The sequence below is a fragment of the Pongo pygmaeus genome, chromosome X (genome assembly GCF_028885625.2).
Source record: "Pongo pygmaeus isolate AG05252 chromosome X, NHGRI_mPonPyg2-v2.0_pri, whole genome shotgun sequence".
NCBI lineage: Eukaryota > Metazoa > Chordata > Mammalia > Primates > Hominidae > Pongo > Pongo pygmaeus.
Genome location: NC_072396.2, coordinates 54,192,601 through 54,207,323, shown reverse-complemented (window position 1 = coordinate 54,207,323; position 14,723 = coordinate 54,192,601). Strand labels below are relative to the sequence as shown.

General features: G+C 37.2%; 1 protein-coding gene across 26 annotated transcripts in view; it reads left to right on the top strand.

The window, feature by feature from the left end:
- Positions 1 to 14,723, top strand: part of HUWE1 (HECT, UBA and WWE domain containing E3 ubiquitin protein ligase 1) — a 150,822-nt gene that overhangs the window by 39,944 nt on the left and 96,155 nt on the right. For all 26 annotated transcript variants that reach the window (XM_054472398.2, XM_054472385.2, XM_063660059.1 and 23 more), the window contains 4 exons: positions 813 to 965; positions 11,947 to 12,009; positions 13,682 to 13,759; positions 14,634 to 14,681. In XM_054472398.2, coding sequence (XP_054328373.1) covers positions 813 to 965; positions 11,947 to 12,009; positions 13,682 to 13,759; positions 14,634 to 14,681 — 342 coding nt within the window. The remainder of the gene's footprint in view (positions 1 to 812; positions 966 to 11,946; positions 12,010 to 13,681; positions 13,760 to 14,633; positions 14,682 to 14,723) is intronic.

Sequence of the window (14,723 nt, the reverse complement as noted above, 5' to 3'; positions counted from 1 at the left end):
CTCGAGAGACTTCGGTGAGAGGATTGCTTGAACCCAGGAGGTCAAGGCTGCAGGGAGCTATGATCATGCCTTTGCACTCCAGCCTGGGCAACAGAGAGAACCCGTCTCCAAAAAAACAACAAAAAAATCCAGAGTAGTCACTCAGGTTCCTTATGAGCATATACTGTACTGTAACAGTTATATGTTATATAATTGCCACGAGCTGTTGTCGATATCTTTAGCTTCTATATGAAGGACCCTGTTTTAATTAATTTCAATTTTATGTTTGTCATAAAGGATACAGAAGAGAACATAAAATATCTTTCTTTCACAATACTTTTAGTCCAGTTAGAGACTTAATGTTCTTCTTGAGTCCCACATGTGTATTATATCACATTTGTCTCTTTTCCTTCCTGTGGGAAAACCTGCGCAATTTTGAACCACCATTCACATTTTTTACTTTTATTGCACTTTATAGCTAACTGCCAGATTTTAAGCTCCTTGGGGATAAGGTTGCATGTTGTAGATTATCAAATACACACATATATATATATATATATATATTTTTTTTTTTCTTTTTTTTTGAGACAGAGTCTCCCTCTGTTGCCCAGGCTGGAGTGCAGTGGCGTGATCTCGGCTCACTGCAAGCTCCACCTCCCGGGTTCACGCCGTTCTCCTGCCTCAGCCTCCCGAGTACAAATACTTATGTATTTTTTGTATTGTTGTGACTAAACTTCTTGATAGCTTTGTAAATGTTGACAAGTACATTTTGTTTTGTTTTCAAGGCCAGTTGTGCCTGATACCTTGAGCTTTGCCCTTTTTTGTCCCTTTAGCATTTGACAACTTTATTGGCTTCCTCTGATATGCAAGTGGTGCTGGCAGTCCTTAATCTCCTATATGTATTTAGCAAAAGATCAAACTACATCACTCGTCTGGGATCTGACAAGAGGACCCCGCTGCTAACTCGGCTACAACATTTGGCAGAGGTGAGTCTTGGGTAAAGAGTTGGAGGGGTGCAAAAATTGGAGCATATGGTTCCTTTCAACAGGTGTTTCTCGGAGTGTTAAAATATATTAGAATCCCAACTATTGGTGCCCTCTTTTAAAACCTAAGTATTCTCAGTTATTAAGTAATTTTGAAGGAATTCTTTAATCTCTGCTCACGAAACAAAATCTCTCTGTTTAAAAGTGGCAATTTCACTTCTGAAAGGAGAGTTCAAAATTAGATTCAATTCTGTGTGAGAAGGAAGTATAATGCAATAATAAGATCTAGATTTGGGTCCTGGCCCCGCTTACTAGGGCTAATACTGGTTTCCTCTTCTGGGAATTTAACATACCTACTTTAGGGTTGATTTAGAATAAAATGAATTGTGGGGTACTCAGTGCTGTGATCAGTAAGTCGTAGTGATTGTAATTGAAGCCAGAAGCTCTCATATAAAAGTTCAGCTCTACCAAACTATTGTCTAGTGTTCCCAGAGGCAACTTCTTAATACATACTTAGGTTTGAAAGGTAACCCACTGTTGGAAAGCTTTCTTAGGAGAAAAGTGTTATGGCTGGCTTTTTAAAAGCGTATTTATTGGTTACCTCAAAGTAATTCAAGTTTTCAGGCTAATTTAGGTGCCATGATTACTTATAAATTAGTTTTGTATAATTATAAATATAACATGTATTCTGAAAATTCTAGGAAAATGTAGACAAAATGTCAATCACCTATAATTCATCCCTATGAGACCTCCCTTAAAGTTGGAGCATGTTTTTCTTGCATTTGGAAACACGTGTATACATGCATGCAACCTGTTTTCTTAAGATACTGTAAACATTTCCTCTTATTATTAAAAACCACAAGGAGGTTTAACATTGGATTCCCAAGTCCACAGTTAAAAGGAAAAAGGAACTATTACTCAATAGATGCTTCCAAAGCACTTGATAAAATTTATCTCATTAACAAAAGCTTCATATAAACTTTAAGAAAACTAGAGTTACCTACCAGAAGTCATAATGGGGGAGCTGAGGCATTTCCATTGAATTCAAAAGTCACACAAAAATGTCAGACATTAACTTCTGTCATTTACATTTGTAGTACAGATGCTAACCAACAGAAAAGAAAGAAGCGAAGAATACATATTAAAAGAGAAAATTTGGGCTGAGCATGATGGCTCATGCCTGTTATTACTGGCACTTGGGGAGGCTGAGGCAGGCAAATCGCTTGAGCCCAGGAATTTGAGACCAGCCTGGGCAACATGGCGAAATCCCGTCTCTGCAAAAAGTACAAAAATCCACCAGGTGTTGTGGCACACCCCTGTGGTCCCAGTTACTTGGGAGGCTGAGGTAAGAGGATCACTTGAGCCTGGGAGGTGAAGGCTGCAATGAGCCAAGATCGTGCTACTGCATTCTAGCCTGAGCGACAGAGTGAGACCGAGACTCTGTCTCTAAAAAAGAAAAGAGAATATTTGTTACTATTTGTATGTAGGTGACGAGTCTCTTTGTTTCTTGGGGAGATAATATAAAATTATTATAACTAGTAAAAGCACAGTGAGGTAGCCAAGAGATCAATATACAGGAACAGATAACTCCTCTATGTATTAATAGCAACCAGTTAGAAAATGATTGGTGAGGCCAGGCGTGGTGGCTCACGCCTATAATCCCAGCACTTCGGGAGGCCGAGGCGGGCGGATCACCTGAGGTCAGGAGTTCGAGACCAGCCCGGCCAACATGGTGAAACCCCATCTCTACTAAAAAAATATAAAAATTAGCTGGACGTGGTGGTGGGCACTTGTAATCCTAGCTACTCAGGAGGGTAAGGCAGGAGAATCGCTTGAACCCAGGAGGCGGAAGCTGCAGTGAGCCTAGATCGTGCCACTGCATTCCAGGCTGTGTGACAAGAGCAAGACTCTATCTCAAAAAAAAAAAAAAAAAGAAAATGATTGGTGAAAAGACCCCATTCACAGTATGAGCAAATATTCTGTCTGTAAAATAAGTCATATTGGCTAAAACTGTAAATTTAAGAGAAGTTAATGTAGGAGGTTATGTTGTAATAACAATGGTGGGGAAAGAATTCTTAAAATCCCCATGGCATAAACCTAAAAGTAAAATTTTGAATATTGTATTTAAAAATATACTTCCCAACAAAAAACACATAGCTCCAGGCTACTCTTTAGGCCCTTACACTAGAATATAAATCAACACACTGCTTCCTTCATCAAGAAAAATGTCAGTTGTACTAAATAGTATAGTTACCAATGTAGTTAAATAACATTCTGGTACAACCTCATTTTGTCATGGACCAATAAAACTTGCAAACAATTGGTGTAATAGCAAGCAGCTGGTCTGCAGACAAAATTAGGCAGCACTTTGTACAACAGAAGTTAACAGACCCATGGTAGGTTAAAAATGTTTAACAATGTTTTAAAACTGAAAAGGGACTGCTAATGTAGAATATCCAAGGAGCTCTTCCAGATCAACAAGGATGAGCAAAGGATATGGATAGGCAATTTATAGAACAGGAAATTCATGTGAGTAGATGCCCATGCTCAGTAATTAGAGAAATAAAAATAAAACAAGGTACAGCTTTGTAAGCATCAGATTTGCAGAAATTAGAAAACTATATAATGGTAAGTGCTGGCAGGTATGTGAAGCTATGGGAACCCTCATGCATTGTTCATAGGAGTGTAGACTGGTTCTCCTGGGTATATATTTCAAAGATGAGATCACATCATTTCCATAAACGTGATCTCTGTCAGAGTATTGCATCATCATTTGTGGTAGTGAGGAGTTGGAAGCAACCTTGGTATCCATCATTAGTAGATACTCGAATAAGTAAAATGTGGCACATGCACGCTGTGGAGTATGTAGCAGTTAGAAACAGTGGACCAAATAATACAGCAACATTGATGGCTTCTAAACATAGTGGTTAGTGCATAAAAAAGTAAAAGCAACAATTTTCATTGCTCAGTACCATTTCTGAAACTTAAAAAGATGTACACAATGCAAATATAGTTTCAAGAAAGAAAAATTAACAGACATCAGAAGTTATACCTTTGATAGAAGGGAATCTGAATGGGCAATAATGGGACAGATATATGAACAAGTACAGTAGTCTCCCCTTATGCGAGGTTTCGATTTCCATGGTTTCAGTTACTTGCAGTACAATACAATAAGATATATTGAGAGAGAAGCCACATTCACATAACTTGTATTATAGTATATATTAAACTTTATCATCAGCATGTATGTATAGGAAAAAAATGTGTGTATGTGGGGGTGTATTATGTAGGGTTTGCCACTACCTGTATATTCGGGTATCCACTAGGGGTCTTGGAATGTATCCCTATGGATAAGGGAAAATAAATCTTAGCAGCAGTGTTTAAGAGCTGTTAGACCAACACTAAACCTTTACTTACAGATTTAAAAGATGGTCTAAATAGAGACAAGTAACATTTTTTAAATGAGAAGACTTAATGTAGTAGAAGCAATGAAATTAGGACCAATGATTGGTAGTTTAATTATTTTAAAAATCTTGTTAAAGCAGGAAATGTTTAAAAAGTGATTGATACATACGATTTTTTAAAAACTAAAATAATTCCCTTTCCCATCTTATGTGGGGCCATAGACTGTGTTCTGACATAAACACAGAAGCAGTCTGTGTTCTGACATAAACTACAACTATAATCTGTGATTACTTTATGGTGTTGCACCGATTGAAGAAAAGGAACCTGCATACAGGATTTTAAATTTTTAGAGTTTACCCCTGTATCTCTTCATAATTTGACACTTTTTATTTTAGCATCTTGCCTTTTAGATGAATATTTTGCAAAATATTCGACTTAGTTTTTGTGAAATAATTCCCTTTCTCATTTAAATCAGTCAGTCAAATTGATTAAGTGGAAGTCTGTTAATAGCATCAACTGAGACACAGAAATAAATGAGAAAACACTGATAATGAATCAGGGTGAGTTGCTGTATCAGATAATATCATAAAGCTATAGTGGTTTTATTATAAAGCCAAGTTTTTATCATAAGGCTTTTTATCATTAAGCCAAGTCTTGCAATTGGCACAGGAATAGACAATACATCTGCAGAATGAAAGAGTATGCCTTATGTTGCTTGTATCAGAACAGTGGGACAGTAGGCTGTTTTGAGGGGAAAATGTGTTTAGAACTTTTATTCACACTTGACATAAATCCTAGGAACATATTTAGGGGTAAATACAGGTGACTTTTAAGATCTTTGATAAAGAAGAGTTTGCTAAGAAAGTTAACAGACCTAGAAGTCATTAAAAATACAGCTTTGATCATGTTAATTTGGTTATTTGTATAGGACCACAATAGCATCTGACAGAATTCACATCACCCTACTTTTAGGCTGATGTGAACACACTAATATTTCATACTTTAATTAAATGTTCTGACAATTTAAGTAGAAGTTAAAATGCAAACTGTTTTTGGTATAAATGGCTCACATATATAAAGTATCAGGGGTGTGTTTCTTTGTTTTGTTTTTTAGGTAATTCAGATCCAGTTGTTTTCTTCCTTTGGATGATTTTACCACAGAAAGGACTGTTTAAATGATTGCTTTTTTGTCCCTTTGCATTTTTGACACTTTTTACCTTTGACAGGCTTGCTACTTTTTGCTCTGAATTGATCTAAAGAGATTGTAGATTGAAGATTAATTTCTAGTCCTAGAGAATTTGGAATCTTGACAGGTGCAGTACATTGCAGCCTTTGGTAACAGATTTATATGTTTGCTTTGCAATAAAAGATTTTTACAGGTTTTTGAGGTTTAGAGATAATTAGGTATTTAGTAATGGTAGCTCCAATACTAATACCCCTCATTAAAATTTAAAAATTTCATGTTTCTCTAAAATGTAAAATTTCTCTAAAAACTTGACTTGTTCATGTGGGCTTCTTTTATTTATGTATTTATTTTTTTTGAGACAGTCTCACTCCAATACCCAGGCTGGAGTGCAGTTGCACGATATTAGCTCACTGCATCCTCCGCCTCCTGGGCTCAATTGATCCTCCCACCTCAGTCTCCCTAGTAGCTGAGACTACAGGCATGCACCACCACGCCCAGCTAATTTTTTATATTTTTTGTAGAGATGGGGTTTCGCCATGTTGCCCACGCTGGTCTCCAACTCCTGAGCTCAGGCAGTCCACTCGCCTTGGCCTCCCAAAGTGCTGGGATTACAGGCGTGAGCCACTGTGCCTGGCCTTGTGGGCTTCTTTAACAATGCTCGTAGAAATCTTGGTTCATCTCTCTTCAGTCTTTTCAGGCAACTTCCTTTTCAACAGACATTCACTTGCATGTGTTTAAGAACCTGGATTTGGATGTGAAACCTACTTTTGCCAACAAATATTAACCTGTTTCTGTGTCTGTAAATTGGGGATTACGATATCTACCTCATAGTTTTTTTAGGATCAGAGTAAAGGAAGTCATAAATAAAACCTGTAGGGTTAATGCCATCATGTTGGAAGTACTTAATAAACAGCTGTCATTTATAGATGAATGTCAACCAGAGAAACTACATGCCATTCTTTTGTATTTGCTTTCTTTTAAAATGTTACACACGCATTATTTTATAAGTGCATGCATATTGTCACATGATTATTTTCAGTACAGCCTTTTCCCTCTTGGTTCACCTCCCCGTAACCTCAAATGTATTCTTCTGTATATATTATCTTCATATTATATTGACTGTTGAGGGTGTTTTTGTCCTTCAGTTACAAATGCAGGATACCTTACATCCTTGTTTTCTTATTTTGGACTTTCTTCAAAAATCACTTCAAAGTTACCTGTATAACTATAGGGTTCTTTTGATGGCTGCATAGTATTCCATGCTTTGGATGTACCATATTTTACTCAAGTTCCCTATTGATGCATACTCATATTTGTTATGAATGATGCTACATTAAGCAATCTTATATATGCATTTAGTTACTGATACATTTAATATGATATTATAAGAGATGATATGGAGATCATAAGATAGAGTCCCAGAAATCTCAATGTGACTTTATTGGCACTTCACTGATCAGTAATGATTTTGAGCATCTTTATGCTTGGCCATTAGGATTTGTTCTTGTGAAAGGTTTTATCTTTTGTCCATTTTTCCATTTGGTTACTTTTTCCTACTCTGTAAAACCATATTGGAGATATTAATCCTTTGCCATCTTAAAAGTATTTTTTCCCCTAATCTTCATGTATATTGTCTTTGTTTATTGTGTTTTGTATGTGATGTTTTCAAAAATGGTTCAGTCAATGCTTTTATATAAAAGATTGAATATCGTGTTTTGGTCTTTATGAAAAGTGACTTTGGATGTGGTGTCTTTCCTCATAGTAGCTTTTAATGACTAAGTCAACCCAGTGATGTGGGCTAATTGTGAATATGAACAGTGATTAGTTAACTACAGATGTAGGGAGAATTCTCCAGAAAGACTTGTTGAATCAGTTGAAAGCCAGTTGGCTGGCTTTTGTGAAGGTCTGGTATACTCTAGGTCTAGTAAACTTGAGCATGCATCAGAATCACTTTATTAAAAAATATATTAGTCTTCCTCACCTCTATCCCACCTAACTCCTGAGTTGCTCTTTCATTAGGCTTGGAGTGGGCCTCAGAATTTGCATTGCTAAAAAGTTCCCAGGTAATATTAATACTAACCTGCTGGTCCAGGGAGAACCACTGGCCTAGTCTATTTTATTGAGTAAAGTTATAAACTTTTATCAAATTCTTATAATTCCATCTTAGAGAGCATCAAGCCTTTTTCCTGATGTCTGAATATTTAGCAAATCCTGTCTAGTGTGAGGTAGTGTTGTATATGCCCCTGTGGCATAATGAATATAGTTATTTATGGGATATCTACTTAAGGGCTAGGATGTTATGGTAACACTACCAGGTAGGTGAATACCATGAGGCTCAGAAGTTAGTTACGTGTTTTTTTGTTTTTTTTTGAGACGGAGTCTCGCTCTGTCCCCCAGGCTGGAGTGCAGTGACGCGATCTTGGCTCACTGCCAGCTCCACCTCCTGGGTTCATGCCATTCTCCTGCCTCAGCTTCCCAAGTAGCTGGGACTACAGGCGCCCGTTACCATGCCTGGCTAATTTTTTTGTATTTTTAGTAGAGATGGGGTTTCACCGTTATTTTTGGACAAAGGCCCTAGGCTCTTTGCTCCTGCTAAAATGTGAAGAATAATATCTGTTCTTCCTGTCTTAGGCATTTGGGGATTCTTTGAGCATGGTCATGTTCGTTTTTTTAAATAAAAACAAGCTTAGTACTTGAGAAAGCAAGATAAATAGATAATAAATTAATAATAATAAGGGCAAAGAACTAGTGTTATTCTGAATAGTACTGATTAAAAAGTACCCTAGAATCTTAACATTTAATATGTTGATTTTGTTGGCAGCGAAACAAACTTGTCTTCCCGATAAAAATAGGTGCTTGGTGTTTTAAATTGGGAAGTGTATGCAACAAAATTTATCATAATTGTGTATCTACTCATTTTCGTATATTTTCTTAGTCTTTATCTGATGAATATTTCTTCACAAGAAACATTTCTTTATATTTCATATAATGTTACTAGTTCATAAATATAACAACACCACAGACTTTCATGAGTCACGTTTGAGTTGGCAGGATTTTTTAAGGATCTCAGCTTACCAAAACTTTCTAATTAAAGGTGCTTGTTTTTTATCAGGTTGCAAAAGTTGGCAAGAAAGATTTTGTGGTGACACTAATAAAAGTATTCTGAAACAATGAGTTGGAATAACAGAAGAAACAAAAGGAAAATAACTGTGTAGATACACAGCCTTTTAAGCTTATTCTGCCTTGCAGATTCAGACTTTTGGTTTGACTTACCTGTCTGTTCTCTGTAGCATCAAGCCTTTATACCTTCATCCTTACTTTATGGTTTTCAGCAAATTGCATGTGTCTTCGTCTTCACTAGATGTCCTGGGAAGAGCCAAGAAAATATTGAAAATGTAATGAAGTACTTATTAGGTATTAAACCATTTTATAAAGCTATAGTAATTTAAATAGTGTGGTAATTAAGAGTGGAATTGACCAATCAATAGGTTCCAGAAGCAGATCAAATGTGTAAGAATCGAATTTATGGTTAAGATGGCATTTCAGATTAGCAGAAAAAGAATGGATTATTCAAATAAGATGGTGTTGTAAAAACTGGCTCACTCTTTGGGAGGCAATTAAGGTAGATTCTACCTCATCAAAGTAAAATTAAGATGTAATAAAAAGCTGAAATGTTAGAAACATGAAGTTATACAAGCATTGAAAGAAAGTATAACTGCATGGTTGTGTGCTGCTTGAAGTAGCAAGGTATTTTCAAGAATGAGACTAATGCCATGAAAGAAGAAATTGATTCCATTACAGTATGATTTTATACCTTCTGTATGTGAATATTTTAGGTACTGTCAATTGTGCCATCTATGGTTATCTCAATTTACTTCACAGTTTTCTTCTTACTTAGGTAATTTCCAGTATCTTTCTGTGGTAAATAATGCTACAGTGAATATCTTTAATACATGAATATTTGGCCATATTTAGCACCAGGTGTTTGTTACCTTTTTTGGGATCTCACTCTGTTGCCCAGGCTGGAGTGCAGTGGTACAATTTCAGCTCACTGCAACCTCTGCCTCCCGAGTTCAAGCCATCCTCCCACCTCAGCCTCCCTAGTAGCTGGGACTACAGGCATGCACCACACGCCTGGCTAATTTTGTATTTTTAGTAGAGACGGGGTTTCACCATGTTGGGCAGGCTGGTGTTGAACTCCTGACCTCAGGTGATCCGCCTGCCTCGAGCTCCCACTGGCTGACTGCTGGGATTACAGGCGTGAGCCACCACACCTGGCCGTCTGTTAACATCTTAATGTATGTTGAACCTTGTGCTTTACAGATTCTTGTCTCATTGCCTTAAACTTGCCTAGTTGTTTTAAACTTCTGATTATTTTTTAGAGTTCTGATAGACTTGAATTCCGACAGTCAGTTTATTCACTGTTTTTGTGAAGGTGTGGGCTTATGGGGTTCCCCATTCTGCCATTTTCACTGACAGCATTCCTAGTAGAACAGTCTGTTTTTAACCAGCTGGGAGTGGGGGATATACATATCTGTGTCCAGGCAGACTTTCTCACTTAGGTTTTCACTAGAGAAGTAAGCCCTAATGCCCTAAGGTATCCATTATTAATGTAGCAAAGTGACTTCTCTCTTGGGCATCTAAGGTGGTGCTAGTTATGTACCATTATTTGGAGAATAAAATAATCATTGACCATGTTCTGTGTTTCATATATGATACCTGGATTGAGAAATGCTGCCAGTAGATCAAGTGTAGTTTGAGAAAGCTTATTTCTCATAGGATAGTCAGATGATGTTTTATTTATTTATTTATTTACAGGTTTAGAAATAGCATTCTGTAGTATGTACCTTTGTGAATGGCATCTTCAGTGGTTTACACTGTTTGTTTTTGAGACTTCTTTGGCAAGTAGTGATATAATAGCATTTAACAAAGAGGAAACACTTAGATGTAGAGAGAGAGCCATGTTAGTTCATGGTGGCAGCCCAGATCCGAGGTGATTGGGACCCACACTAGACAGGAATAAAATGAAGACATAGAATATAAGTAGTATTTTGTGCTTCAATCATGCCAGACTTAAAAATATGATAATGCTTGGCTGGGCAAGGTGGCTCACAGCTGTAATCCCAGTACTTTGGGAGGCCAAGGCAGAAGGATCACTTGAGGCCAGGAGTTTGAGACCAGCCTGGGCAACATGGCAAGGCTCCTACAAACATTTCTAAAATGCAGCCTGGTGTGGTGGCAGCACGTGCCTATAGTTGTAGCTATGTGGCAGGCTGAGGCAGGAGGATCCTTTGAGCCCAGGAATTTGAGGCTGTGATGAGTTGTGATTGTGCCACTGCACTCCACTCCAGCCTAGGCAACGGAGGGAGACCTTGTCTATCTCTCACACTCTCTTCATATATAGCTACATATATATAATTTTTATTTTTATAAATTATATAAAATTTATATAATTTATATATTTATAATTTTTAAAAATTATACAAAATGTCTTTTTATATGAAATAAGTTTTAGATTTGTAATATAAAAATATCTCTTCAGTTTGACATAATAAATTAATAAATTTGTTTCATATGATATCTCATTTCTTTCACTTTGTCACTTGTTTGCCTGAACTATATGCCTTGCTCCATGGGGCAGGGAGATATATATATTTTACATATATAAATACATATTTTATGTAATGTATGTAAAATAATTATATATGATTTAAAAATAAAAATACGTTAATGCTCTTAAAGTGATATTTTAAAGGCTGTTAAGATGCAGGCTAGTTAGTAAGTGAGACTATATGGCTGGAGTTTTGTATTTAGAAGCCAGTTGAGCCATTCCTCCCATTATCTCAGGAGCTTGTTGATGAGGTTTTAGATTTGAGTGGCAAAGTACAGTAGTAATAAATAAGGCAGAATCTGCTTTGTAACTCAGCTCATGTCAAAAAGAGAGGAACTGGAAAGTGTGATTTCCTCCCTAGTGCGGAAGGTGAGTAGACAGAGCCTCAGGCAAGGCCTGATAGGACAGGACCGACCTGTCAGCACACGTGACTACAGGGGTGTGGAATACAATGGCTGGCAGTTGCTGCTTGAGGTCTTCCTAGGAGCATCCTCACTGAACAGTGAAATTGGTCTCATTGAAGAAATCACCTTTAGGCAGACGATCTTGCCTTGATTCTTAAGTTCTTATTTCTGTTGATTTTTTCCTCTTGTTTGACTTTCACATTGGATGTCTTCTCAACATTATGTTCCAAGCAGCCACACACTCTTAAATAGATACATGTATGTATATATACATAGAGAGAAAGAGAGATAAGGTCTCACTCTGTTGCCTAGGCTGGAGTGCAGTGGTGCAAAGTCACCATAAGCACTGTCTTAACACTATCTTTTTCCTTTTTCAAGAGCTGGGGTGGAAAGGAGAATGGCTTTGGACTTGCAGAATGTTGCAGAGACTTGCATATGATGGTAAGTAACTCTTTGGGATATGAGTGTCTTTTGACAGAGCTGTGGCCTCTCTATGAACCTTAGTTTACAACTAATTGTGGTATATGAAGTGACCCATTCACATCGAGACCTTTGAGGAACCTAAGATCAGTTCAGACATAGCTGAACCACGTCTATAGGAAGCAGTCTAGCAGTGCTTGGGCTCTTGATGTGCTGGCGGTAGATAAAAAATCTGAGAAATAGAGTGTGTGTTCATACCCAGTTCTTGAGTAGGTAGCTGTATTTGTTGAATTGATTTTAATGTGATTTTTTTTAAATCCCAGAAAGTATGTTTCCTTGCATTCTCACACTGGAACTATTGTATCAGAACTCTGGACAGTGTGGTGTGATTTAGGAATGGCTGCTTGGAGAGCAGTTCTACCATTAGGTTTATTGAGAACTTATAATGTTTTATGTGCTTTCCTTGTTTATCTCTCTGCCTTTCACCCATGTTTAAGTTATGAGCTCAGGCCATCCTCCTTTCTGCTTTGATATGTTGCTGTGGAGCTACAAAACACAATTTGGTTTTCAATAATTATTTTGCATCTGGAAGCAACTATATTTTCCACGTGGGATTTGTCTTGTCAGTTTGTCATGTTTAGCACAAATGGCTGCAGTGAAATTTAGTGTGTTTATCTTAGCAAGCCTTTTTTTCCTAAAGAGAATGGCTCTTTTCTGGTCTCAGAAAACCACAGATTAGATCAAGTTACTTTCCCACGTTAGCTGGCATACTTTTCTTTAGTGATTATTTTATGAAGAGATATTGGGTAATATAGTAGGTGAGTGTTTGTTTAATAATCAAAACTACATAAATCTTGAAGTATATTCAGAGTTTGGAATTCTAATTATGACAACATAAAGGTTGACGTGTACTTTAAAAGGAAGTAATACATATACATGTTAAAAAATTCAGAGTATAAAGAAGTATGCAGTGGTAACATCTTAATTTTCCAGAGGCAACCACTGCTAGTGGTGTCTTTCAGTGAGACATTTTAGTGGGCATTCTGCTGTTATCTTAATTTCGTTCATCATGTTGCTTTTCTAGAGTTAAAGAGAATGTTTTGTCAGGGTCTGATTTATATTGTCTTGGTATCTACCTGTGCAGAAAAACATACCATGAGAAATGGTGTAGAATGGTATAGAAGGAAAGTGTTTGAAGAATTATGAAGATATGCCTATGAGGCATACTTTGAGTAAAATATTTCAGAAGGCTGATGATAGGTACAAGGTTTTCATAAGAATGTTCTTTTCCATTCTTTAGCTGGTTTCTGGGCCCTGGTATTTGTTCTCCATCCTTTCTTGGATTCTTATTCATTACTGCTTGGCAGTCTTGCCCCTCTTTTCCCCCTTGGGAATAGCCACAGTCAAAATTGATCTCTTGAAAGAAAGGGAAACTGGAAATCTATAAGTATGAAATGCAGAAGGTTTGGGAGCCCTGGGCTCTATCCTTTTGATTCTGTTTGAAAAGTCTTATCCTATCTGAGCTCTGCTCTAAGACCAACAGTTAAAGGCACTGTAGGTACTGAATGTACTGCTTATTCTTCTGCCACAATAAGTTGAACAAGTGGCTAGGACTTTGAGGGAAGATGTGGGGGATAATGTTTATAATCAGTTGAAACTCAGTGTCTGATTCTTTGATGTGCTTTATACACAGAAATATCCACCCAGTGCAACTACACTACACTTTGAATTCTATGCAGATCCTGGGGCCGAGGTCAAAATTGAGAAAAGGGTGAGTCTGATTCAGATTTGTTCTGACAAAGTCTACAATTTACTGTAACTGGGATTGCCTCTTCTAGAACTCCTCAGTTAAATGAATAAATGGTTTTGAGCTACACTGCTGCCCTCGCAAACTATAAATATACCTAGCAGCTCCTCAGGAGTGGTAATTGCATCTCCAACTCTGATAGGGTTGGGTCTTATGTTGGGAGCTGCCGAAAGATGGAAGTCCCATCCATTATGAGGCACTGCTATGACCTATGTGCTTTTCCCACAGTCTCTGAGAATTCCAACACGTAGTATAGTAGTTTGAATGGTGATGGCTCAGGTTTCTCTACTTAGGAAGCCTGCAAAAGTCTTCATGTATTGTGGATAGTGTCCTGCTTAAATTATCTGGTCATTTTATATTGTTTGAGGAGGTACTAAAGAGTTTGGTTTAGAAGTAGCTTAGTGAAAATACAATTTCTCTTCTACCTATACTATTAAATAAATAAATAATCTTTCTAGATTAATTGCCTTGAAAGCAACTCTAATACATATTCAGAGAGAAACCATTTTCATGAATTTGATCTTTGCTATGAATACTGAAGCTGTGGAGATTAAGTCAGTGGAGGGTTAAAAAAGGACAAAGAAGAATATGAAATGTGCCTGGCTATGTGCATTATAGTTTGATACTACTGGTTTTAAAGGAGCTTTCCTAAGAATATTCTATATATAAGATGGATGTTTTGGAGGACTCTCAATTTACCTTGATTTTAAGAGCATTCACTTAGGCTTCAACCTATCAGGTGACATCTTGGTTTTCAGACAGCCCTTGGAGCTCTATGGCAGGGGAAGCTAGAGTGTTTGGTGACTCCTTACCGCTCTCTTGTCTTTTTTAATTTTAGACAACTAGTAACACACTACATTATATTCACATAGAGCAACTTGACAAGGTAAGAGGAATCTTTGACTCTTGGCTGGTTTCTTAATGTTTG